The sequence below is a fragment of the Aquarana catesbeiana genome, linkage group LG09 (genome assembly GCF_042186555.1).
Source record: "Aquarana catesbeiana isolate 2022-GZ linkage group LG09, ASM4218655v1, whole genome shotgun sequence".
Classification (NCBI taxonomy): Eukaryota; Metazoa; Chordata; class Amphibia; order Anura; family Ranidae; genus Aquarana; species Aquarana catesbeiana.
Genome location: NC_133332.1, coordinates 221,555,632 through 221,583,020, shown reverse-complemented (window position 1 = coordinate 221,583,020; position 27,389 = coordinate 221,555,632). Strand labels below are relative to the sequence as shown.

General features: G+C 43.1%; 1 protein-coding gene across 2 annotated transcripts in view; it reads right to left on the bottom strand.

Moving 5' to 3' along the window:
- The window catches only part of GRIPAP1 (GRIP1 associated protein 1), a 195,825-nt gene extending 170,496 nt beyond the window's left edge, over positions 1-25,329 (bottom strand). For both annotated transcript variants that reach the window (XM_073599789.1, XM_073599790.1), the window contains exons 1-6: positions 25,174-25,329; positions 13,386-13,452; positions 13,177-13,238; positions 11,421-11,447; positions 7,215-7,322; positions 6,991-7,135 (exon numbers count right to left, since the gene is read on the bottom strand). In XM_073599789.1, coding sequence (XP_073455890.1) covers positions 6,991-7,135; positions 7,215-7,322; positions 11,421-11,447; positions 13,177-13,238; positions 13,386-13,452; positions 25,174-25,215 — 451 coding nt within the window. In that variant the 5' untranslated portion in view covers positions 25,216-25,329. The remainder of the gene's footprint in view (positions 1-6,990; positions 7,136-7,214; positions 7,323-11,420; positions 11,448-13,176; positions 13,239-13,385; positions 13,453-25,173) is intronic.
- Positions 25,330-27,389: the final 2,060 nt, after the last annotated feature.

Sequence of the window (27,389 nt, the reverse complement as noted above, 5' to 3'; positions counted from 1 at the left end):
TTGGCTCTAACAAACGGTACTGGGATGATGCCTGCAGCTGCAGGCATTACTCCGGTACACCCACTTGAAGTCAAATGACATTGAGATACGTGATTTGGCGACAAGTGGCTAGTCAGAGATCATACAGAGCTGGGAATTACCTCCGCCCTATATGACAGTACTGGTCAAAACAGCAAGCAACAGAGATGTCACATTAGAGAAGGGGAGTGTGTAACGTTCTACTCTATATCCAGAACTATCGTCCATTTTCTTTACTTCCAGCAGCTCAACAGAGAGGCAAGAGATCAAAGGAAGGGGGGGGAGCAAAAGAAAGTCTACACCCCACTTTGCTCTTCTTGATCAAAGCACAGATTTGATCTAATTACTTAAGAACAGAGCAGTGTGTGTAATGTTCAGTATTGCAATTGCTTTTAGAAAAACAGCTTGTTAAATAAAGTGATATTAAAGGCTACATTTTTTTGTTTATAATAAAAAAAGATGTTATATTTACCTGCTTTGTGCAACAATACTGCAATGAGAGGTCACTTCCTTCATCTTTGGGGAGTCTCTTGCCAGTACTGTCAGCTTCTTCCTACTTCAGGAGCCCCCTTAGCAAGCCTAGTGCTAAGGAGGCAACTGTGCATGTACGATTCCCAACCAGGCTGTTTGTGTCCATAGTGTGCCAAGGAGGCAATCGTGCATGCATGATCCCCCAACCGGGCTGTTTGTGTGCAAAGTGTGCTAATGAGGCAATTGTACAAGTATGATTCCCAACCGGGCTGTTTGTGTCCATAGACCCACACAGCACAGGTAAACCATGTCCTTGCTCCTTCTTCACAGGAGTTGGTTTTACAGCAGCAGAATCCCATGGCTCCACTGCCCTTAGTTTCTCCAGAGAAAGCAGGAAGTGAGGGGAGCGGTGTTGAAGCCCGATACAGAGCTAGAGTAGTGTTTAGGGATAGGGTTTGGTAAAATAGGAAATGTGGAGTTTTTTTTTACCTTAATGCAGAGAATGTACTAAGGCAAAAAATAGGATTTTTTTATAACAGCTTACCTGTAAAAATCCTTTTCTTTTGATGTACATCACGGGACACAGAGCCTCAGTAATTACTAATGGGTTATATAGGGTATCACTAGGTGACTGGACACTGGTCACACCCTAAACAGGAAGTTCAACCCCCTATATAATCCCTCCCCTTACAGGGATACCTCAGTTTTGTAGCAAAGCAATATAAGTGTATTAGAAGAGGGGCGGGACCTCTATGTCCCATGATGTACATCAAAAGAAAAGGATTTTACAGGTAAGCTGTTATAAAAAAATCCTATTTTCTTTCTCGTACATCACGGGACACAGAGCCTCAGTAATTACTTATGGGACGTCCCAGAGCAATGCTATCTGAGGGGAGGGGACCACACAATGTAGGTGTAATCAGACCTGAGGACCTCAAACTGCTGCCTGCAGCACACTACGCCCAAAGGTGATATCCTCATGCCTTCCCACATCCACCTGATAAAATCTGGTAAATGTATGGACTGAAGACCAGGTTGCGGCCTTGCAGATTTGAGCCATAAAGGCCCGGTGATGCACCGCCCAAGAAGCACTAATAGCCCTAGAGGAGTGTGCCTTGATCTGAAAAGGAGGAATTTTCTGTTTCAAACCGTAAGCTTAATAATCAATTGTCGAATCCATTTAGAAATGGTAGATTTTGACGCTGCCTGTCCTCTATTGGGACCTTCTGGCAGCACAAACAAAACATCCATTTTGTGAAATTGAGAAGTTGCTTCCAAATAAGCCTTGACTGCTCTTACTACATCCAGAGAATGTAGTGACCTTTCTTCTGGAGAACAGGGATCTGGAAAAAAGGAAGGCAGAACAATATCTTGGTTTAGATGAAAATCTGAAACCACTTTCGGTAAAAAACTAGGATGAGGGCGCAATACCACTCTATCCTTGTGTATGATTAAATAAGGCTCTTTACAGGAAAGAGCTGCCAATTCTGATACTCTTCTAGCAGAAGAAATGGCTATCAGAAAAATTAACTTTCTTGTCAACAAGACCAAGGGAATCTGACGTATAGGTTCAAAGGGCTGTTCTGTAAAACTGACAGAACCAAGTTCAAGCCCCAGGGGTTTAGGGGCGCCTTAATCGGAGGATTAAGACGCGTCACCCCCTGCATAAAGTTTCAGACCAAGGAATGTGAAGCAAGTGGCCGTTGGAACAATACTGATAAGGCCGAGACCTGGCCCTTGATGGTACTCAAGGCCAGCTTCATTTCTAATCCCATTTGTAGAAAGTCTAGAATTCTACCAATCACATATTTTCTGGGATGCCAACCCCTGGATTCACACCAGGATACATAAGCTTTCCAGACTCTATGATAAATTACTCTGGAAGCTGGCTTCCTTGCATTGATTAAGGTAGAAATCACAGGCCCTGAAAGCCCACGACTCTTCAGAATGTGGGTTTCAATAGCCAAACTGTCAAATTTAGCGTTTGTAAGGCAGGATGGAACACTGGACCTTGAGATAACAGGTCTGGACGTGACGGTAGGGTCCACGGGGAACCCACTGTCATCCTTACTATTTCTGCATACCAAGCCCTCCTGGGCCAAGCGGGGGCTACCAGAAGTACCGACTTCCTTTCCTGCCTGATCCTGCGAAGGAGTCGTGGCAGTAGCAGAATAGGCGGGAATGCATAAATCAGTGAGAACCGATGCCACGGAATCACCAACGCATCTGTCCCGTATGAAAGAGGATCCTTTGTCCTTGCCACAAACTTGTCGATCTTTTTGTTGAATCTGGATGCAAAGAGATCTACATCTAGAACCCCCCATCTTTGGCATATGGCCCAAAAGACGTCGGGGTGAAGAGACCATTCCCCTGGGAACAACCGCTGGCGACTTAAATAGTCCGCCTGCCAGTTCTCTATCCCTGGAATGAAAACTACCGATATGCATGGCACATGCTTTTCCGCCCAGATTAAAATCTGGTTCACTTCTCTTTGAGCTGCCAGACTCCTGGTGCCTCCCTGATGATTGATATAAGCCACTGCCGTGGCATTGTCGGACTGGATCCTGACTGGGCAACCCTGTAGCCTGAGAGTCCAGGCCTTTATGGCTAGATATGCCGCAAGGATCTCCAGGTAAGGCCCTCTCGGTTTTGGACCATACGCCTTGGACCGCAGACTGTTCCAGAACTGCTCCCCAACCCGAAAGACTGGCATCCGTTGTTACCACCGTCCAGGTAACCGGTAGAAAGGATTTCCCTTTCTGCAGGCTTTCGGGTATTAACCACCAATTGAGGCTCTGACGCACTGCATGAGACAGGTGCATCGGAAAATCTAATGCCTGAACTTTCTTGTTCCAGGCCGACAGGATACTGTGTTGCAGCAGTCTTGAATGAAACTGAACATAGTGAACTGCTTCGAATGAAGCCACCATTTTTCCCAGCAGCTTCAAACAAAGGCAGACAGAAGGACCTTTTTTGGTTCTGACTACCAGAATCAGCTCCCTTAAGGCAGTAATCTTTGCCTGAGGTAAAAATACCTTCTCCTGGCTTGTATCTATGATCAGACCCAAATACTCCAGTCTTCTTACTGGTTTTAGGAAAGACTTTTCTAGGTTGAGAATCCAACCTAGGTGTTCCAGATACTTGACTGTGGTCATCAAGTTCCCGCTCAAACAGGCTACCGACTGGTCTATCAAGAGCAGGTCGTCTAGGTATGCTATGACAGTTATACCTTGAGCCCTTAATCTGGCCAGAGGAGGAGCCAAAATCTTTGTAAACACTCGAGGTGCAGTGGCTAGCCCGAAAGGCAGAGCCACAAACTGGAAATGGCGCCCCTCTATTTTGAAGCGCAAGTACCTTTGAGGAGCAAGAAAAATGGGTACATGCAGATATGCATCTCTGATGTCTATTGATGCCAGAAATTCTCCTCCCTGCAGGATGGAGACTACTGACCGAATTGATTCCATGCGAAAGGATCGAATCCTTAGGAATCGATTCAGATCCTTTAGATCCAGAATGGGTCTGACATCCCCATTTGGTTTTTGGACCATAAAAAGGTTGGAATAAAATCCCAATCCTTGATCCTTCGTGGGAACCAAAATGATGACTTCTTGCGACAAAAGTCGCTCCAACGCTAGAAGGAGCGACTGCTTTTTCTCTGGATCTCTGGGGACATTTGATCTGTGGAAACGAGGAGAGGGGAATTCTTGGAACTCCAGTTTGTAACCTAAAGTTACCGTTGAGATTACCCATCTGTCCTGGAAATCCTCCTGCCAGAGCTTTGAGAACTGTAGCAGTCTTCCCCCCACTCGAGCGGGGACGCCCCTTCATAAAGAGGCCTTAGCGTCTTGTCTAGCAGGCTTCTTCCCCCAGGACTTCTTTTGTCCCTGAGGTCGACTCTTGTTTCTAGACCCAGATGGAGGACTGCCTGGAGGCTGATGCTCCTGGCACTGGGGAAAGAGTCCGTTTGAAAGAGGGACGCTTACTCCTTTTCTTAACAGGTAAGAGAGTGCTTTTCCCACTAGAGATCTTTTGGATATAATTGTCTAAATCTTCTCCAAACAGCCTTGCACCACGAAATGGAAATCCAGCCAGAAGTTTCTTACATGGTGCTTCGGCTGACCAATTTTTCAACCATAAGATTCTACGCATATGCACCAACCCAAGTGAAAGACGAGAGGTTTGTATGATAGAATCTCTGATGGCGTCAACAGCAAAACATAAGGCCGCTGGAAGATTAGCAAACCCCTGGGCCTGCTGTTCAGGTAGAACTTTGATGACCTGCTTAACATGGTCTCTTAAGTATTGACAGACTCCGATCGCTGCCACTGCAGGTTGAGCTACTGAACCTGCTGAGAAAACATCCTTCAATAGGGATTCTATCTTTTTATCAACAGGATCACTGAGCATCTGAGCATTGTCTGCAGGACAAGTCAGACTTTTATTTACGGAGGAAATGGCGGCATCAACGGCCGGTATCCCCCACATCTTTGTAAACTTTTCTTCCATAGGATAAAGTGTTGAAAACTTTTTAGGCTGAAAAAAACGCTTATCTGGGTGATCCCACTCAGAATAAATGAGCTTTTCAAGTAAATTATGAACAGGAAAAGCATGTGTTGTTTGAGGAGGCTTCAGTGACCCCAAAGAAGAAGAGGGTTCTTTAACTGATTCAGATACGGGTACTTTAAATGTGGAGCGGACCAATCCAGCAAGGATCTGTACTAAGACTTTCTCATCCTGAGAAGCCGAAGAGGGCCCTTCCACTTGATTCCTCAGAGGAGGAATCATCAGTCCCATTCTGATCCTCTGAAAGGGATTCTTCTCCTTTATCCCAGAGTTCCTCAGCCTGAGGGTCCTGGGTAACAGAGGAAGACCTAGTGCATTTTCTTCCACTGAGTGAAGATGCAATTACAGCCACTAATCTTTCCTTTAAACCATTAATGGTTGAGGAAAAGACCTCCTGTGTAATGTATACAAGGGCTGAAGTGCCACAAGCAGATGCAGCCCCTGACCCCAACGGCTCTCCCTGGCTAGCCGTCCCTGGACCTTCGGGGGGGGGAAGGTGCTGCAGAAGGGGGGTCCTCAGAGCCCGAGGGAGATCCCCTAGAGCCTCTGGTTCTTGGGGTATTTGTACCTCTTCTACCCATAGTGCAAAACAACAAGGTGGAGGTATCACAAAAAAATGAACACTGACTGCTGAGCGATGTAGTCCGGCAACAGCCACTGCTACCAATGCCCAGTCTAGTGTTTCTTAGTAAATGCAGCCTAGGAGAATGCCTGTGTCCCATCTTACATGCGATCGTCAGCTCTGTGTCCCTCCATAGGCTGTGTGCACCTAACAAGTGTTCTTCATATAGCTTTGTAGCCGGCGATGTGGGCGTCTAAGCACGCCGGACGCCGCGCTGACGCTCCGCCCCCCCCTCCTCTGACCACCCCCCCCCTCGTTTTTTCAAAAACATGCACTTTCCCGAGCCGACCCTCCAGAACAAGCGTGGAGGGGAGGCTGGGGGTGGAGGAGGAAGGAGGCCGGCTGGCAGCTGATGGGGTCTGCCATATGGTAATGGCGGCGGTGATAGCGCGGTATACTACCGCCTCACAGACCAACTTCGGCCCCCCCTACTCTTGGGGGGAATATCCCTGAGGAGAGTCCCCCATCCCATCCTACCTGGAGCTCGGCTGGAGGAGCTGTGCAGCGGAAACACTGAGACAGACAATCAAGCATCAGAAGGTATGTGCTCTTGGCAGCCCCCGGTGGCGACAATAGGCATAGCATACATTTACTTAAAGGAGAAACCTACTAGAATTAAAAAATTTTGTGGAATCTCTCTTACCTTATAAAGCTGCTGGGTTCTATTATACAGACCCAATCTTCACTTCTCACGGTGGGCTCCGTTTGGAAAGCCTTCAGAGACTGGGGCCCCCTACGGATAGGGGGATCCGCAGTTCTGGGCCTGTAAAGCACCCGGCCAAGAATAAGGCTAGAAAAAACAAATTCTGAAATGCGGGGTCCAGCTCTCTAAAAAGAGGAAGCGTTACAGGTAAAACCTCTTTTCTTCGGATACGAGGCCCGGGTACCATCCAATTCGGCCTAGAAAGAACACTTTGAAATGGATCCGGTTCGCCTGGCTTGCCCCAGTATAGGATATTCCCTTTGGAGCTCAGCATAGGACATCTTTACACGTCCAACACCTAAGACACTGGCGAAAAAACTGAGGTATCCCTGTAAGGGGAGGGATTATATAGGGGGTTGAACTTCCTGTTTAGGGGGTGACCAGAGTTCCAATCACCTAGTGATACCCTATATAACCCATCAGTAATTACTGAGGCTCTGTGTCCCGTGATGTACGAGAAAGAAAAAACTTTAGACTTTAGAACCACCTTAAGCTTAGCATCCTTTAAAAAGTCAGAATAAAGGTGCAAAGTAACCACAGTTCTCATCTGAACTGAACACTTGCATGCAATAAAAAGTAAAATTCATAGAGAATTATGCTCTGTATTTCATACATCCAATTGTCCTCTGTAGTGCTGTATTCTCCGCCTGCAGTCGTCTCATTTCACCTTCTGTAATGCCGGGGATGCCATCTGGTGAGCGACTTTCCTCTTTCAACTGCTGGTTTTCAGCCTCCAGCTGCTCAATTTGGGAGCAGAGCTGCAAACCCATAAAGAAAATGTGTAAAGAGCAAGAAAAAAGACACACATAGTAGCACAGAAAGTCTATGTCTACTTACCTTGGACAATTCCTGCATTAGTGTGCTATTCTGTAACCGGAAGTCATCCTCCTGACTGTGCAGCTTTCCCTGCAGCATCTCATTCTCACCTAGCAAGGCTTCCACTTCCTGTGATGAGAGAAACAGGTGACCACCCTATATGTCAATCAATCTGCAATCAATCTCGGTACACAGCCAAGGGGACACTATACAGATAAGTGCAATACTTTACTTTATGTGACAGACTACTGTGAAGATGGAGAAGATGTAGTAAAAGCACCAAAATTGCACAATAACAGCATACAAACTAGTTGAACACTACCAAGTAAATTGTATATGTGTGGCAGTAATAAAGCTAATGCTGTGAAGGAGTAGAGAAGAAGATGAAGATACCCTGCTTGATTCTTCCTGTGATGAAGGTTTTAGTGCATTTAAAGCGGTAGTAAACCCGCTGACATTTTTTTTTGTATACACCTGTAAGGTAAAAGGCATAATGAGCTAGTATGCACCGCATACTAGCTCATTATGAAATACTTACCTTAGAATGAGGCATCGGTATCTTACCTGGTCCACGCCGAGGTTGCTGACATGTTGCCTCGGCGCGTCTTCCGGGTATCGCGGCTCCAGCGCTGTGAGTGGCTGGAGCCGCGATGTCGTCATTCCCGCGCATGCGCGCTGGAGATTTCTTTCCGGCAAGGTCCGGCTTCTGCCGGGCTTTCAGCCGAGAATCCCCTGTGTGCAGTCAGCGGCTCATTGCAAGGGGAATATCTTCTAAACCTGTACGGTTTAGGAGATATTTTTTTTTACCTACAGGTAAGCCTTATTATAGGCTTACCTGTAGATAAAAGTTTAAATTTTAACTATACAACCGCTTTAAGAGGCACTTCACCCTCTCCCTATTTTTGTAATATTTTTATTACCTGCTTACCTGATGCTGGGCTACTCACAGATAAGATACTCACCCACCCAGTGTATCCAGCGCTGTTCTGCTGAGATCCACATCTCTGCAGCCACCGCTCGGGTCCCCTGACACCATGTTCTCCTCTAATTAGTCAGCGCCGTCCATGTGACGGTGCTGACCAATTAAAATGCCTTCTATCCATACGCACAGAGAGGTACGGAAAAGAGATTAAGCCGCAGGTATTTCAAATCCCCAGACCGTTAAAGCAGCGTCCTGGTGTCTGACAGCGGGGGATCGCTGGACTACAGTACAGCGGGAACGGGGGGATGGGGTCCAGTGTAAGTTCAACTTACAGATTTTCATTCAGAATGGAATGACTGTAGTGCTCCCAGTAACTCCTGGGATATGCACTTCATCTATCCATGGAGGCACTAGGGGACTGCAGGTCATTCGCCTAGACAAGGATGGGGGGTGGTTGGGGGGGGGGCAAAAACCTCTACAAAAAGTAGGTAAAAAAAAGTGTGATATTTATGTAGCGGAGCAGGGGAGGGTTATGGAGGAGGGCAAGTTAATTTTAAGGGTGAAGATCTGCTTTAAAATAATTTTGCCAAAAATTGAAAAAGAAAAATTTTCTCTTTATAGCCAACCTTCACTGAGCTCCCTTATTGCCCCTTTCCCCTGCTAGAGCCCTGAGTGGAAGACCCTGTATGTTCCATATTGGTCTGCATCAGAGCTTACATAGAACTATGGACCTTCCTCATGTGACAATACTCAGGTTTGGCACTGTAAATTGTATAGTGGGAGGAAGAGGAGAAAGTCACATTCTACCCCAAACAAGGTATTGCCAGTTATTTCCAAGGGCTCTGAATTACAATGGGGTACCTAGGGGAGTGCGGTAGAGGTATTGGAGGCAGTGGAAGCATCTATAGAGAAAACCTCTTACTGTGACTCAAAAGTGCAAAGTTAGAGCTTTACTTAAAGTGTTACTAAACCCACAACAGTAAAATCAGTCTGTATATAGAGTAAAGCATGCTTGTTATACTCACTGTGAAACCTAATGGGTTAATCCTCTGCATTGTGTAAAAAGGCTGTTTGATCCTGTCTTCTCTGATCCTCCCCTTCTTTTATTGTCCCCAATCCATCTGCTGATAGAACAGAGCCCTAGGAGGCACTCTGCACATGCTCAAGTTTGGTGTGTATTGCTGGAGAGTTTTTTGTTTTTTTTTGAGAGAGAGGCTGCATGTGATCAGCACAGGGCCAATCAGCACTGGCCAGACAGAGGGTCAGGGGTCATGCAGCCTCATAGGACAGTCAGAGGAGAACAAAAGCTCCTCCTACAAGTTTTAAAGTGGTTGTAAACCTTTACAGACCACTTTAACCTACAGGTAAGCCTAGATTAAGGCTTACCTGTAGGTGCAAGAAATATCTGTTTAACCTACACAGTTAAGGAGATATTTTAAAAACGGGCACCGATGTCTACGGCACATGCGCACTGTAGACAACGGCGCAGGCGCACTGAGCGTGCCGTTAGTGAAGGCAATCATGCGCGCATGCTCCGGAGTGACGTCATCGATGCTCCGGCCAGTCACAGCGCCGGAGCAGCGATACCCGGAAGTCACTCCAGGTATCATGGCGGCGACGGAGGAGGTGAACGAGGGTCGCTTCGATCTCAGGTAAGTAATTCATAATGAGCTAGTATGCTATGCATACTAGCTCATTATGACTTTGTCCTGCAGGGTGTTGAAATTTAATTTTTTTTTTTTAGAGAGTGTTTACTTCCTCTTTAACCAGTGCTCAGCCGGATACTGATAGGAAGTCACAAGACTGCTATATATACTGCTGATGAGAAAAAGTATTTAGCAGTTTATATTTACTAAAATAACTAGGGCTGCAACTAACGATTATTTTCATAATCGATTAGTTGGCCGATTATTGTTTTGATTAATTACCTTAAAAAAAGTGTGGTGTACAATTTCGTTAATATGTAAAAAGTTTTAAAAAAAAGCCAATTTATTCTTAAATATCTCTATGCAGTGGTAAATATAAATAACCAACTATATGGTTAGAGACCAAAATCTCTAATCCACTCTGAGAATAACAGACAGAAGAGATATACTGTATATACTATTAGAAGAGATATACTGCATATACTATTAGAAGAGATATACTGTATATACTATTAGAGGAGAGATATACTGTATATACTATTAAATCTGGTAAATATCAGACTCAGATCTTTTTTTAAAGAAAAAAAAAAAAAAAAAAGTTAAAGACCGTTTTGCAGCTTTTCAAATAGAACTGTAAAATATTATATGCTGGCCATACAAAAACAATGTTTTCCTTTAAAAAAAAAAAAAAAAAAGTAATTTTAAGAACGTTCGTTCGATTTTTAAATCGTTAGTGGGGTAAAATTGATGTTCGTTTTCAACCACAGTGACAGGAAAATTTAGAAAAAATAGGAAACTGCTTGGTCAAAGGAATTGTCAAAGGACAGTGTATATGGTTTTTGTTCAGAAATTACATTCATTTTAAAACAGAATGTTAAAAGCAAGTGAAAATTTCAAACATTCTTTCATTCAACGAATGTACAATATTTTTTCATATTAATATTCTCATCTGAAAATTGATCCGTGTGGCCAGCATAAGGCTCGGTACACACCTATGCAGTTTTCTTTTGTTCTGTTTCTACACTGCTTTTTGCTGTGTGTTAAGTACAGTATAGAGGGCCCCAATAGCAAGGTAAAGAAAACTTCTGCCTTTAGAACCACTCACTTCCTGCCCAGGACTACATGTCCCATGAGGCATTGCTCCTCACACATTCACATGTTCTCAGGTACTTACTGACATGTACGGATGATGTACTGAGCTGTATGTGTGCTGCACTGTATTTCCTGATATGTAAACAAATAATGCATTCTGCATGCAGGCCAACTAATGGGCTAGCCGATTAATAGATTATGAAAATAGTAATCGATTAATTTCATAATGGATTAGTTGTTTCAGCCCTAAAAATAACTGTATTTCCATGTTCTGTGTACTGTGGGAGACAGTTATATCGAATGCAGGGTCCTGGGTTTAGTAACACTTTAAAAGTGAATTTCCTGCAGGCTATGAACACTGAAGTATTTACATAGTCCTAATTTATGATGTAAACGCTCATATCATTCTTTCAACCTTCCCTAAAACCTTCATAATTAAAAGGGTGCTAGGCCTTCCATACCTGCTCCTATTTCAGCAAATAGGTTTCTTTAATACCTGCTGGTACACAGACTCAGCATGATGCATTTCCAAGTACTGAACAGAGGATCTAAGAGTTCATATCTTACCTGGGCTTTCTTGCTCTTGGTGAGTGCCTGTAAAGAAATTAGCAACAATTGTAAGTAACTAAAAGCCTCAACAGAGAATGCACAAAGGGAAGGGTAACATTCGTGAAATGTGTGTAGGCTTTGAAAAGCAATTCCTGTGCTCTGTCTATGTTTTTTATGCATGCATTTTCTTACTTTAAAAGGGATCCTGTACTCCACTTCAAACCTTGACTAACAGAACATTAAGGCACCATTCTCACTTGTACAACTCCAGTGTTGCGCTGACTTTGGAGTGCAACTTTGGATGGGTGCAACTTGGATACAACTTTGGCTCTGACCAGTGATAATGGACAATTGTTGCACAGAAGTTGCATTGTATAACATTCAGGTACGACTTTCATGCAACTTCTGAGGGTTAACATTGAAGTCTATGGCCCTCAAGTTGCATGAAAGTCGGACCAAAGTAGTGCATGAACTACTCTGAAGTTGCTGCAACTTTAGGTTGCGCATATATGAATGGATATTATTGGAAAATATGAGGAATGCCTTGTCATGCAACTTTGATGTCCAAAATTGCATGAAAAGTCGCACAAGTATGAATGAAGCCTAAACACGTTTTCTGCCAATACCTCTGTAAGTCAGAACAGCCTCTTCTGCCCCTCTCTCTGGTTTAATTTACTTATGTTGGGGGGGGGGGGGGGACATGGATTGCACTAATCTAATTGCAAAATTTTACCAAACACCATCTGCTGTTCAATAAAAGCGCCCTTACTGGCCAGTATGGCAGTCTCATTGAATGGGTGAGCTTCAGTACTGTCACATAGGAGGGGGTGTGAGGCGCTTGCTCCCCTATGCCCAAAAACTGGTCACTTTTCTTTGCTCCTGGCAGTTAAATGGAGGAGCAAACGAAAGGTGCATTTTCATCATAAAAAAAATATATGCTAAAACAAGGAAAGGTGATTGTCTATTGGAGGTCATGAACAACAGCAATGTGCCACTGTTAAACTGCCATATGGTGTAAAGGTTTATTAAAGTAGTAGCAAACACCGCTTGGACAAATACACTTCTAATAAAGCTTACCTGTAGGTACAAGGAATATCTCGTAAATGTGCTCAATTTCACCTCATACATTACATTAAAAGCGGAGTTCCACCCAAAAGTGGACCTTCCGCTCATTTATCTCCTTCGGTGACACATCTGGCACTTTTAAGAGGGGGGGAGCGGATACCTGTCTTTCACAGGTATCCTGTTTCCACTTCCAGGAGTTCGGACCGCAGTGAATTACGCCAGCAGCTCGGCTCCTTCATCCTCCCTCCTCCTTCCGCCGCCGCCAGGCCAATAGGAGAGAGGGGCAGAGCCTTGCGCATGCGCAGTAGGGTTCCCGGCATGAAGTCGTGATGCTACACTGCCAGGTTCCCTTACCCGCAATGGCGGCAGCAGCACCTGTCAGCTGATGGAAACATCAGCTGCGGTGCCGACATCGCTGGACTCCAGGACAGGTAAGTGTCCTATTATTACAGTATGTGTAGCTGCTGGCTTTTAATTTTTGCAGTGGTGGGCAGACCTCCGCTTTAACAGAAAATGTATATAGCTTAGAGTGATATTAAAGTCTGTTTTTTTTAGTTTAAATAAAAACTTCTGTGTAAGCCATGCCCCTGCTCCCTTCTCACAGGAGTTTAAATTAGGGGTTTTGTTTAAATAAGTGGTGAGGAGCTAGAAATAACAGGACCTTGTATTTTCATGCAATGTCTGCTTTACGTAAACTTTAAAAAGTTACCTTTTGAGCTTTCAGGAAATCTTTCTCTAGGGCTGCCTGCTTCTGCCGAAGAGATGAAAGCTCTGAAAATTAGAAAAAAGGCATTTGTAAAATGGCAAAGACATCCAGAACAGTTGCTAGCATAGAGGAGGTACAGTAAAAAATGAATACAAAGGCAGAGGAAGACATTGGGAGGAATTGCGGAAGGAGCTGGATCCTGTTGCGCTTACCCTGGTTGTTTTTTCGCAAGTTGTCCGACAGCTGATAGTTTTGGCTCCTGAGGTCCAGGAGCTGAGCCTGTGGAAAAGGAGAAAGAGAATTCAACATAAAGGCCAAAAGCAGAACCGACATGCAAGGAGTTCTAAATGAGCCAACAACTAAAGCTGAAGTAATCAGACTCATGTGAAGATGCCATGAAGGTCTTATGCCGCGTACACACGGTCTTTTTTTCTAACGGGAAATGTTGGATGTGAGCTTGTTGTCGGAAAGTTTGACCGTGTGTATGCTCCATCGAACATTTGCTGTCGGCTTTCCGCCAACAAATGTTTGAGAGCAGGTTCTCAAATTTTCCGCCACAACAACACTTGTTGTCAGAAAGTCCAATCGTGTGTACACAAGTCCGTTGCACAAAAAGCTCACGCATATCTGAATCAAGAAGGAGCCGCACTGGCTATTGAACTTCCTGTTTCTCGGCTCGTCGTTCTCACGTTTGGAATTTTTGGCCAACATTTGTACGACCGTGTGTATGCAAGACAAGTTTGAGCCAAAAACCTTCAAACAAAAAATCTACGGTTTTGTTGTCAGAAAATCCGATCGTGTGTACGCGGCATAAGGCTGAGGGAAAAAACACAGGTTTGCTTGTAAACCCAAGTCCAGCTTAGGCAAAAGCCAAAAGTATGGACGCCCGTCAGCTATTTGAAAAAAAAAAAAAAAAAAAAAAAAAAAAAACACTGGCCGCTCTACTCACTCTGTCTCTGGCGCAGACTCACACACTCACCCATCCACCAGTCTATGGACAATCCCCATTCTATTTCATAAATGTGTTAACACTGCTATGTCCGTTTCCTTTCTTATTCACTATCTATCCTATTGACAGGGGTCATCAGGGCAGGAAATGAGGGGAAATCTCTTCAGCAGGGACATACAGAGCTATGAAAACCCAAAAGAGGTTCTAACGCTTCCATACTCTGTCCAAGCATTAGGTTTTGTGTATAGAGCTCAATTTTAATTTCTTTGTTGCATGGACAGAGTGTATTTTCTATTTCCTGGCCCTTTAACCACCCTAGACAAAGAGCTGTGCATCGCAACAGACTTATATATGAATACTGACATCAAAGTCTTCTTGCAGTGGACTGAGAACATCCATTCAGTAACATGTGACCAGACAAAACATGTGAGCATACAAAACCCCAGGGTAGTAAATGTGAAAAACACAGCATGAGGAATGAAAGAGAACCTGTCACAAGCACAGACAACTGACACGAGTGTGAGGAAAGGCGTTACAAGGTGCTGTTATCTAGCACTGCCGCTCACTGTAAAGTCATCTTGTACACACCTAGGGCCATATCCATTACACAAATGTCCACTCTACTCCTATTCAGAGTTCAGGTAAGCTCCATTATGCCACATATGCAGGCACCCTAGAATCCCAGGAATAAAGTGGTATGTTGCATTTGGGTGGATGTGCCTGATCTCCGACACTAAGCAAAGTCGGCATTTGCACAGCGAGTGTTCACATTTCCTTGTACAGCATGTCTTACAGACTGTTAGATCAGGTTCTTTTAAAAAGTGTACTTTATCTAAAGCCAAGGCATCTTTTTTGTGTTGAATGGAGCCGGTGACTGACAGCTCATTGAAGACTGAGAAATGAGGAATCAGCGGTCATATGTTTGCTTGGTTCTTGTTCTTAGAGTCGGCGGGTGACCAATGCTGCATCCACATAGCTAAGTATGTATGTTTGTTTTTTGTAATCTTATACTTCTCTTTTAAGTGTTCACTATGGTAACATTATATTGCCCTGGTCAAAGTGTGTTAAAAAAAAAAAAAAAACTCTTAAAACTAAGGGACACTATTCTGTACTCCTACTTCTGGACCTCTCAGCTGCCTTCGATACGGTTAACCACCCCCTCCTCCTCAAAAAACTCCATGCCTTTGGTCTCCGTGACTGTACTCTTCGCTGGTTTTCTACCTACTTATCTAACCGCACCTTTGGCGTTACCTACAATTTTACTGCCTCCTCTCCTCTTTCTTTCTCTGTTGGGGTCCCCCAAGGTTCTGTTCTTGGACCTCTCCTATTTTCAATCTACACCTCCTCCCTGGGTCAGCTGATAGCCTCCCACGGCTTCCAGTACCATTTCTATGCTGACGACACTCAAATCTATTTCTCTACCCCTCAACGCACTCCTTCAGTCTCCTCACGTATCACTATTTTACTATCAGATATATCAGCCTGGATGTCACACCACTTCCGCAAACTTAATCTATCCAAAAACGAACTTATCATTTTTTCTCCCCTACGTGCCTTTTCCCCTGATCTCTCGGTCAAAATTGATGGCACAACTATCAGCCCATCCCCACATGCCAAGGTATGGGAGTAGGAGGAGTCCTGGACTCTGAACTCTCCTTTAAGCCCCATGTCCAATCACTATCCAAATCCTGCCGCCTCAACCTCCAAAACATCTCCAAAATACGCCCCTTTCTAACCAATGACACAACAAAGCTCTTAATTCACTAGCTGGTCATCTCTCACCTCGATTACTGCAACTCCCTCCTCATTGGCCTACCTCTACATACTCTATCCCCCCTTCAGTCCATCATGAATGCTGCTGCCAGACTCATCCACCTTACCAACCGCTCTGTCTCTGCTACTCCTCTCTGTCAATCCCTCCACTGGCTTCCGCTCACCCAAAAACACTTAACTTCAAGAGAGCAAATTTTCCAAGGATGAGGGCTGCTCTCGAGGACTTAGACTGGGAGGGAATATTGGCAGCGATAAACACAGAACAGAAATGGGAATTCTTCAAAAAGACTGTTTGGGACCTCACTGCAAAGTATATTCCCATGGGCAATAAGTTTAAAAGGCTAAAAAGAAAACCTATGTGGCTCACGGTCAAAGTTAGAAAAGCTATAAACAATAAGAAAAGAGCTTTTAAAAAATATAAAAATGAAGGAACACTAGTGTCATTTAAATGCTACAAAGAATTTAACAGAATATGTAAAAAGGAAATCAAGGGTGCAAAAATTCAAAATGAACGACAGATCGCAAAAAATAGTAGGACAAACCCCAAAAAATTCTTCAAATATATTAATAGTAAAAAGGTCAGGTCTGAGCATGTAGGCCCTTTACAGAATAATCTGGAGTGGGTGACTGGGGACAAGGAGAAGGCTAATTTATTAAATACTTTCTTCAGCTCTGTGTATACAAAAGAGCATGGGGAAGTTCATGTCCATAATGGGGGTGGTATTGACACAGCCCCCAATGATCCACAATGGCTCAAAAGGGATATGGTCCAGAAATATTTAGACAGAATAAAGGTGGATAAAACACCTGGACCTGATGGCATCCACCCACGGATCCTAAAAGAATTGAGCTCTGTAATTTCAAAGCCATTGTATCTAATTTTTAGGGACTCATTAATGACAGGAATGGTACCACTGGATTGGCGCAGGGCGAACGTGGTGCCTATATTTAAAAAGGGATCAAAGTCTTTACCAAGTAACTATAGACCTGTTAGTTTAACTTCTATAGTCGGGAAGATACTGGAGCGTTTAATAAAAGACCACATAGACGAGTTCTTGCTGGAAAAAAACATTTTAAGCAACAGACAGCATGGATTCATGAAAGACAGAAGTTGTCAGACAAACCTGATTTCTTTTTATGAAGAGGTAAGTAAAACCTTGGACAGAGGGGTGGCTGTGGACGTGGTTTACTTGGATTTTGCAAAAGCGTTCGATACAGTTCCGCGCACACGGCTCATGTGTAAGTTAAAGTCTACAGGCTTGGAAATATCAGTTTGTAAATGGATAGAAAACTGGCTAAAAGACAGAATTCAGAGAGTAGTGGTTAATGATTCTTACTCTGAATGGTCTAAGGTTATCAGTGGTGTACCCCAAGGTTCAGTGCTGGGACCCTTACTCTTTAATATCTTTATAAATGATATTGGGTCTGGCATCAAAAGTAACATTTCTGTCTTTGCAGATGACACTAAGCTATGCAGTGGAATAACGTCCTTACAGGATGTCTCCAATTTACAAGCCGACCTCAATGCACTGTCTAATTGGGCGACTATGTGGCAGATGAGGTTTAATGTTGAGAAATGTTAAGTTATGCACTTGGGGGCTAAGAATATGCATGCATCATACATACTAGGGGGAGTACAACTGGGGGAATCCGTAGTGGAGAAGGATCTGGGGGTTTTGGTAGATCATAAGCTCAATAATAGCATGCAATGCCAAGCTGCGGTTTCCAAAGCGAGTAAAGTTCTTTCTTGTATTAAGAGAGGTATGGACTCCAGAGAGAGAGATATCATTTTGCCCCTGTTCAAATCATTAGTAAGACCTCATCTGGAATATGCAGTTCAGTTTTGGACACCAGTTCTCAAAAAGGATATCGGGGAACTGGAGAAAGTGCAGAGAAGGGCAACCAAACTGATAAGAGGCATGGGGAGCTCAGCTATGAGGAAAGATTAGAGGAACTGAATTTGTTCACTCTTGAGAAGAGGAGAATAAGGGGGGATATGATCAACATGTTTAAATATATAAGGAGTCCATATAGTGAACTTGGTGTTGAGTTATTCACTTTACGGTCAACACAGAGGACAAGGGGGCACTCTTTAGGACTGGAGGAAAAGAGATTTCATCTCCAAATACGGAAAGGTTTCTTCACAGTAAGAGCTGTGAAAATGTGGAATAGACTCCCTCCAGAGGTGGTTCTGGCCAGCTCAGTAGATTGCTTTAAGAAAGGCCTGGATACTTTCCTAAATGTACATAATATAACTGGGTACTGACATTTATAGGTACAGTTGATCCAGGGAAAATCCGATTGCCACTCTGGGATCAGGAAGGAATTTTTTCCCCTGCTGTAGCAAATTGGAGCATGCTCTGCTGGGGTTTTTTGCCTTCCTCTGGATCAACTGTGGGTATAGTATTGGGTATATTGGATTGTACGTTTTTTTTTTTTTTTTTGTTTTTTTTTTTGGTTGGACTGGATGGACTTGTGTCTTTTTTCAACCTAACTATGTAACTATGTAACGAATTAAATTCAAAATACTAACAACTATCTGACCTAGTCTCAAAATACCAACCTAATCCTTCTCTTCGTTCTTCTCAAGACCTCCTGCTCTCTCATCACCTCCTCCCATGCTTGTCTCCAGGACTTTTCCAGAGCCTCTCCAAGCCTATGGAACTCCCTACCCCAATCTCTCCATCTATCTCCTACTCTATTAGCTTTTAGATGATCCCTGAAAACCCTCCTCTTTAGAGAAGCCTACCCTACCCACACCTAACAACTGTATTTTCATTTTGTCCACCTGATCATCCCCCACAGCTACTCCCCTTTGTTCCACTGGACCCTCCCTTTTAGATTGTAAGCTCTAACGAGCAGGGCCCTCTGATTCCTCCTGTATTGAATTCTATTGTAATTGTACGGTCTTAACCGATGTTGTAAAGCGCTGCGCAAACTGTTGGCGCTATATAAATCCTGTATAATAATAATAATAATATTAAAAAAAAAAAAGAATTGAAAAAAAAATCAATCTTTTTTTCGTACTGTCACCCAGTCAGTGTCCCTGATCACCGCCACACCAGTTATATGATGATACTGTACTGCACTGGTGACAGAATGGTATGTAAAAAATAAATACATTTCCAAAAAATGACAACTTCAAAAAACTTGCCATGCCTCCTAAGTACCTTGGACTGCCTAGTGCCTACATTCCAAAAAGGGGTCATTTGGGGGATACGTGTACTGTCATGACATTTTCGGGTCTCAAGAAATGGGATGGCCATTTGTACATCAGGACTGATCGATTTTCAGATATACAGGTGATACTCGAAAAATTTGAATATCGTGCAAAAGTTCATTTATTTCACTAATGCAACTTAAAAGGTGAAACTAATATATGAGATAGACTCATTACATGCAAAGTAAGATAGTTCAAGCCGTGATTTTTCATAATTGTGATGATTATGGCTTACAGGTCACGAAAACCCCAAATCCACAATCTCCAAAAATTTTAATATTGTGAAAAGGTGCAATATTCGAGGCTCAAAGTATCCAACTCTAATCAGCTAATTAAGCCATAACACCTGCAAAGGGTTCCTGAGCCTTTAAATGGTCTCTCAGTCTGATTCAGTAGGAATCACAATCATGGGAAAGACTGCTGACCTGACAGTTGTGCAGAAAACCATCATTGACACCCTCCATAAGGAAGGGAAGCCTCAAAAAGGTAATTGCAAAAGAAGTTGGATGTTCCCAAAGTCCTGTATCAAAGCAAATAGAAAGTTATGTGGAAGGAAAAGGTGCACAAGCAGCAGGGATGACCGCAGCCTGGAGAGGATTGTCAGGAAAAGGCCATTCAAAAGTGTTGGGGACTTTTACAAGGAGTGGACTGAGGCTGGAGTCAGTGCATCAAGAGCCACCACACCCAGGCGGATTCTGGACATGTGCTTCAAGTGTCGTATTCCTCTTGTCAAGCCACTCCTGAACAACAAACAACGTCAGAAGTGTCTTACCTGGGCTAAAGAAAAACAGACCTGTTCTGTTGCTCAGTGGTCCAAAGTCCTCTTTTCCGATGAGAGCAAATTTTGCATCTCATTTGGAAACCAAAGACCCAGAGTATGGAGGAAGAATGGAGAGGCACACACTGCAAGATGCTTGAAGTCCAGTGTGAAGTTTCCACAGTCTGTGTTGATTTGGGGAGCCATGTCATCTGCTGGTGTTGGTCCACTGTGCTTCATTAAGTCCAGGGTCAACGCAGCCCTCTACCAGGAGATTTTGGAACACTTCATGCTTCCTTTCGCAGACGAGCTCTATGGCGATGCCGACTTAATTTTCCAGCAGGACTTGGCATCTGCCCACACTGCCAAAAGCACCAAAACCTGGTTCAATGACTGTGGGATTACTGTGCTTGATTGGCCAGAAAACTCGCCTGACCTGAACCCCATAGAGAATCTATGGGGCATTGCCAAGAGGAAGATGAGAGACATGAGACCAAACAATGCAGAAGAGCTGAGGGCTTCTATTGAAGCATCCTGGTCTTCCATGATACCTCAGGAGTGCCACAGGCTGATAGCTTCCATGTCACGCCGCATTGAAGCAGAAATTGCTGCAAAAGGGGCCCAAACCAAGTACTGAGTACATATGCATGCGTATACGTTTCAGAGGTCTGATATTGTTCTATGTACAATCCTTGTTTTATTGATTGCATGTAATATTCTAATTTTCTGAGATTGTGGATTTGGGGTTTTCATAAGCTGTAAGCCATAATCATCACAATTATGACAAATCACGGCTTGAAATATGAACTATCTTGCTTTGCATGTAATGAGTCTATCTCATATATTAGTTTCACCTTTTAAGTTATTAGTGAAATAAATGAACTTTTGCACGATAAACTAATTTTTCGAGTATCACCTGTTTGTGCACTCTGTAACTTTCCTACAGACTAAATATAATAAACACTGATTTGGTTATTTTTCACCAAAGAAATGTAGCAGAATACAGTTTGGCCAAAATTTATGAAGAAAGATTATTTGCAAAATTTTATAACAGAAACAAAAGAATTTTTTTTTTTTTTTTTTAATATTAGGTATTTTTTCATTTATTTAGCAAAAAATAAAACAAAAACAGTGGTGATTAAATACCACCAAAAGAAAGCTCCATTTGTGTGAACAGAATGATAAAAAATGTATTTGGGTACAGTGTTGCATGACCGTGCAATTGTCATTCAAAGCGTGGCAGCGCTGAAAGCTGACAATTGGTCTAGGCAGGAAGGGGGTAAAAGTGCCCTGTATTTAAGTGGTTAAAATTAAGGTTTATTATATTTTGAAAGTATCATGTTTAAGGCTTCTTAAACATGATAGTCTCCATCAAGTCTGCTTGATATGAGGGTAGAACAAATGGATGAGATGAGGCTAAGCTATTATTCAGCTCCCCTGACCATCGCTGTGACATCAAACATCTACTTCCTTTACATCAGGGGTCTCCAAACTTTTCAAAGGGCCAGTTTATTGTCTCTCAGACTTTAGGAGGTCCGGATTGTGGCCAGCAGGGGCAGAAAATGTCATGGGCTTGGCATGAGTGAGAATAAATATGGCCTCAGGTTTGTGGTCAATAGGAGTAGTGTCCCGATTAATAGGAGGAATAGTATCCCATCATTGTTATTGGTGGAAGAAATAGTGCCCCATTGTTGGTGTCAGTGGTAGGAATAGTGCCCCAAGGGCCTGATAAAGGCTAGCAAAGGGCCACATCTGGCCCTCGGGCCGCAGTTTGAAGACCCCTGCTTTACATCAACCATATAAAGAAAAAAAAAAAAAGAGAGGGCTGGACAACAGGGAAGTGAAACACAAAGAGTGTGGCCCAAAATCTCCTTCCCAAACTTTATAAAAACAAAACATTTGGCAGGGGCTGTGTGTAACATGTCTAACAGGAATACTCTGTTAATAATAAACTGGAGATAAATACCGGCATACACTGGAGCCATTATGATTACAGATTTGTAATACAGGGACACAATTATTTGACTTCCCAAACCTCTACAGATCTAATATATCCACAGCTCAGTGACCTTTCTACCTTATCTGCATGTTCAGTTCAAAGCAGAGTTCCCCCTGTACAAAAAAACTTACAAGTCAGCAGCTACAAATACTGCAGCTGCTGACTTTTAATATACGTACACTTACCTGTCATGGGAGCCCGCAAAGTCAGCACCCAAAGCCGACCCATCCCTCAGCTCCGGGTGCAGGTGCCGACATCATTACTAAGGGAAACAGGAAGTGAAGCCTTGCGGCTTCACAGCCTGTTTCCTACAGGGCATGCACAAGTCGCTCTGCTCTTTCTGAGTGGTCCCTGCTGTCTCCTGGGACCTGTGTGTCTCCCAGAAAGCAGCAAGCGGGAAGAAGGAGGGGCCGGACATTGCGTAGTTCGCCGCACAAGATTGCGGTGATCTTTCCTCGGAAGTGGGAGCAGATACCTGGATTTGACAGGTATCTGCTTCCCTCTCCCCCCTGTAAGGTGCCAAATGTGACACCGGGGGGGGGGGATCCGATCCGCGGAAGTTCCATTCCTGGGAGGAACTCTGCTTTAAGTGATACTAAAGTCTCCTTTTTGTTCGTTTAACAATAACAAACATGTTATACTTACCTGCTCTGCGTAATGGTTTTGCACAGAGTGGCCCCGAACCTCCTCTTCTCAGGTCCCTCGCCGTTGCTCCTAGCCCCTCCCTCCCGCCGAGTGCCACAAAAGCAAGCTGCTTGCTATGGGGGCACCGAGCTGATCCGCAGCTCCGTGTGTCCATTCAGACACGGAACCGCGGCTTGACCACGTCCCTCTCTCTCCTCATTGGCTCACTGACTTCGACTGGCGCCCCAATGGCAAGGAATCCACTAAAGGTAAAAAATGTTTAGACTTTACAACCACTTTAAGACGTTACGGCCATCAGTCACATACAGAGCCAACAGTTCTACATTGTATGAGTGGAAAGCAAGGGACTGCTCAGGGCGTCAGCAAGAGGAGGAGAGTGCCCAGGGCAAAGAATAATAAAAGTATTAACCCATACTCCTCTACCCATAGATTTCACAAGTATTTAACCCTGCAGTGCTAGTGGACCCCACTGCTAGGGTATTTTTGTGTAGTTTCCATAGATGGGCTATAAATGCAAACAGTGTAAGTAACTAAATCTAGCCTCATATCAACCTCTTGCACTCCCTGTACAGCGGGGCTCGAGTAAGACGAAGAAGCAGTACAAATAGCTAATCAGGTCATGTGCTGACCCCAAGCATGCTGATAGGAGGAGAAAGCAAAGTGACAGGGAGATGAGCTCATCACTGTGATGCTTCTCCTTTTATGACCCAATCACAGGCTGAGGCAGGTCCAAGTCACCCTGGGCTTAGAGGAAGTGGGGTGAATGATGATGATCATCAGACTGAATCTAGTAGCAGAAAAATGCTTTGAAGGCTAAAAAGTACTGAAATGAAGGTGAATACTGTAATAAAAGCTAGGTTTTATTTTGTCCTTTAGTGGTCTCTCCATTATTAACTTACTTTCGGCTGGAGTTCTGCTGTAACAAATATCTCTACAAAATACTTATAGCATCCAATAGGTTCAATTGCCAAAAATTAAACCCTTCTATTCTTTACAGCTGAGGACGGTGCCACCTTAGCCATGATTTGGCTCTAAAGTGGTCATGGTGCCGCACACAAGACCAGCTATAACCCAAGCAAATGACAGTTCACTGAAAACTGTCTTCCTTTAAATTCAGTTACATAATTGGCAAGATTGAAAAAGACACTGATCAATCCAGTTCAACCTGCGTGTGTGTTTATATACTATCATTTTCAATATCCCGATACATTGTGTTCACTAAGAAACACATCTAAGAAATTATTCAATTTTTAGAGACCTTTCTTACCAATGCAAAGAGAAGTACACTCAGTGAAGGTGGAGATCTGCTGCACAGAGTGCAACCTGTTAATTCAGTGACATCTGCTGATCATCGGTGATGCCAACAGCTCCTATGTCACGGATAAGCTGGATCCATAGGCGCTGGTTTTATGGTGACAGACTTCACATGAACTGGCCCGATAAAACATTTTTCAGACAATGAGAAACACATTCCAATTGGCCTTACCCAAAAGGGAACGTGACCTCCAAATAGAAGTCATTACTAGAGATGACCCTTCACGTGTACACACATCTCTGGAGGAAATCTGACAGTTGTACCCTTATTGGTTGATTTGGGTTCTGTCTTATCAGTGTCAAGCTGTCAGCTACCCTAAAAAAAAAAAAAAAAAAAGCACTGGTGATGCCAGCTAGAAAATGCAGAGCACTGACTGCACTGTATGATTCCAAGGCACAAAACTGTCACCCATCACTCTGAAATCAATCACATCTGGCAGCCATTACCATGCTGTGTACTATCACTACCAGCCAGCAGATTTACAATACATCTCCGGTACTCAGCAATGTGTGAGAAAGGAGAACTCATACCAAGTCCACCAGGACTTACATTAAACCAGTGCTGGGTGCAGAGATGTGTGACATAACCAATGACGGGACAGTGACATCATTATTACCGGGAAGAGCAACACATGACATCCTTATTAAAGGGAACAGCAACCACTGCTGGGAGCCGGAACACATGACATCATTAGCGCTGGGAGCAGGGACACATGACATCATTAGCACCGGGACACATGCCATCATTAGCGCCGGGACACATGACATCATTAGCGCCGGGACACATGACATCATTAGCGCCGGGACACATGACACCTTTAGCGCTGGGAGTCGGGACACACAACATCATTAGCGCTGGGAGCCGGGACACATGACAACATTAGAGCCGGGTACAAGCAGTAAACCAAATTCCTATTTTACATTGACACATGATATTATCAGTGCTGGCTGCAGAGACACATGACATCATTATTACTGGGAACAGTGACATCACTAGTACAATGACACATAACAGGTGCTGGTGCAGTGACATGCCGAGTGTTGGGTGGGATATTACATCACTAGTACAGAGATGACATCACCAGTACAATGAGTGATGACAGGTGGTGTTGCAGTGACAGCAGATGACAGGGGGGGGATCCTGACACATCCAGCACAGGTCTCCTTTGCCTCTCATACATACTCTGAGTACACACAGCTATTCCCCCTTTATCAGGAAGGGGATGACAGACACAAGATGTTGTTTACATTCTCCAACCTCAGTCTGCAGGCACAGAATGATGTCAGATACACTGCTGGGAGTGACATCACCCAATAGCTGCACCCCCTGGGGCTCCCCTTACCTGCATCCTCTGGAACTCATCCTCTGACAGAGCCTGCGCCATATTCCTGCCTGACACCGGCACTGCACCCCCACCGCTCTGCTCAATGGTAGCCTTCAGATGCTACTATAGAGAGGAAGTCAGGAACAAACAGGAACTCGGTTGTATAAACAATGTTAGGGTCGGTAAGATAGAAAGGCAAGGAGGGCAGTGTTCGCCATCTGGTGGCCATATCACACACTGCGCTGTGTTTATTTATCTATGTCAATCATGTACAATTGCTGTAATGTCAAATTTAATCTATTCGTTTTAAATAACAATTATTGTTTTATCACAGCCTTAATAAACGAATCAGGCCACCAATTATTCACAATAATTGTATTGTACATTTTATACAATGTATATGGGTTATTAAATATGAATAGATTTTCTCATTGCAGTCAATCTTTTAGAACCAATGTATCCATATATTATTTTGTTGTATTCAATAAACAAAAAAAAAACGGTGGTCTCCAAGACTGATTGTTGATTGTCTGTCAGTGTATGCAAGATGTTTTGTTCAATAAAGTTTTTTGAGAAAGAAAAAAAAAAGTGGTGTTTGGCCGATAGAGCTGTGACGTCATAGTGTGCAGAGCCGTACAAAGGAAGCATCCTCAGGGTAGAGTGCATTTGATCTCAGGCTTGCATTGAGAACAGACGTGTTTACTAGAGCTCCATAAGGTATGATTTAGAATTTAGATTTACAAATTTACAAGCCAAATTTTAATCGTAATCAAATTGTTGTTTCTGTACAAGCAGGTATGTCTTGCTACATATAATATATATATATATATATATATATATATATATATATATATATATATATATATCAGTACATAGTATAAAGGAGGTTTTACAGATTGTAACAGGTGTGAGTTTAACTTTCACACAGCTAACAGACTGCAATAAGGAACACTTTTTTCAAAACAAAGTGACAGTTAGCAGTGATAGGCATATTGTGCTGTGTCCATGGAGACTGTGATCAGCTTTTATTCAGCAAGGGGTCTGTTTATAAAACATTTATTGGAGGAATGTCACACATTCGTGCACCATGGTCACATTTTCCCCGTATTTTCTATATTAGATTAATTCCATTAAGTTATTCTGAGTAGTATATTTTATCTAGTGGCTAAATACCGGTATATTTTCTCATGGAGGTATTTTAGAAAAATAAACGGCATTTGTGGCCACTAGATGGCGCTAACAATAGGAATTTCATCTATTGCAGAAAATATAGGGAAGATTCATCCAGCCTGCACCAATGTGACATTCAACAAATGTTTTCTAAACAGACCCCGTAGTGTTTAATACACCCGTTTACATTATGTGTAGTTTATTGTGTGTGATAAAGTAGAAATAGAAAAAGAATCTAATTTTTCTTTTTTCTCTTTGCTGGTGCAGATTGTTTCTTAAACGTTTGGAACTTCTAGAGATTGACAAAATGATGATCGCTGCGGTAGCGTTAAACTACGTAATTAGGAGAATTCGCATTTGCTCAGTAAGTATTATATTTTACTCATGTCATATGTGATTAGTAATGTATATAATTGTATTATGGATTGATTTGGTGAACAGATTTCCCCTCTGTGGCATAGATTACCTTTGCAGCTTGACCTCCAGGCCTTTTTCTGACACTTTTGTTTACATGTCAAAACTAGTATTTTTTGCCAGAAAATTAGAAACCCCCAATACATATATATATATATATATATATATATATATATATATATATATATATATATTTTTTTTTTTTTAAAGCAGAGGCCCAAGAGAAAAAAATGGTGGGTTTTGCCATTTTTTATCACACAGTATTTGCGCAGCAGCTTTTTCAAATGTAATTTGTTGGGGAAAAATACACTTTTTTTTTATTTTAATGCAAAAAAAGACAGAATACATAATCTATTTTTTTGGTAAAGTATAAAAGATGATGTTTTGCCGAATAAATAGATACCAAATATCTCATGCTTTAAAATATTGCATGCCTGTGCAATGGCGATAAACAACATAGATCTTATTGTCCATAGGCGATGCTTTAAAAGCCATTACAGGTTACCACTTTAGATGTACACAGGAGGTCTGGTGCTAGAATTACTGCCCATGATCTGAAGTTCGTGGTGATACCTCACATATGTGGCATGATACGTGCGTGCGGGACCGACACGTGCGTTCGCCTTTGCGTGCAAGCATGTGGGCACATT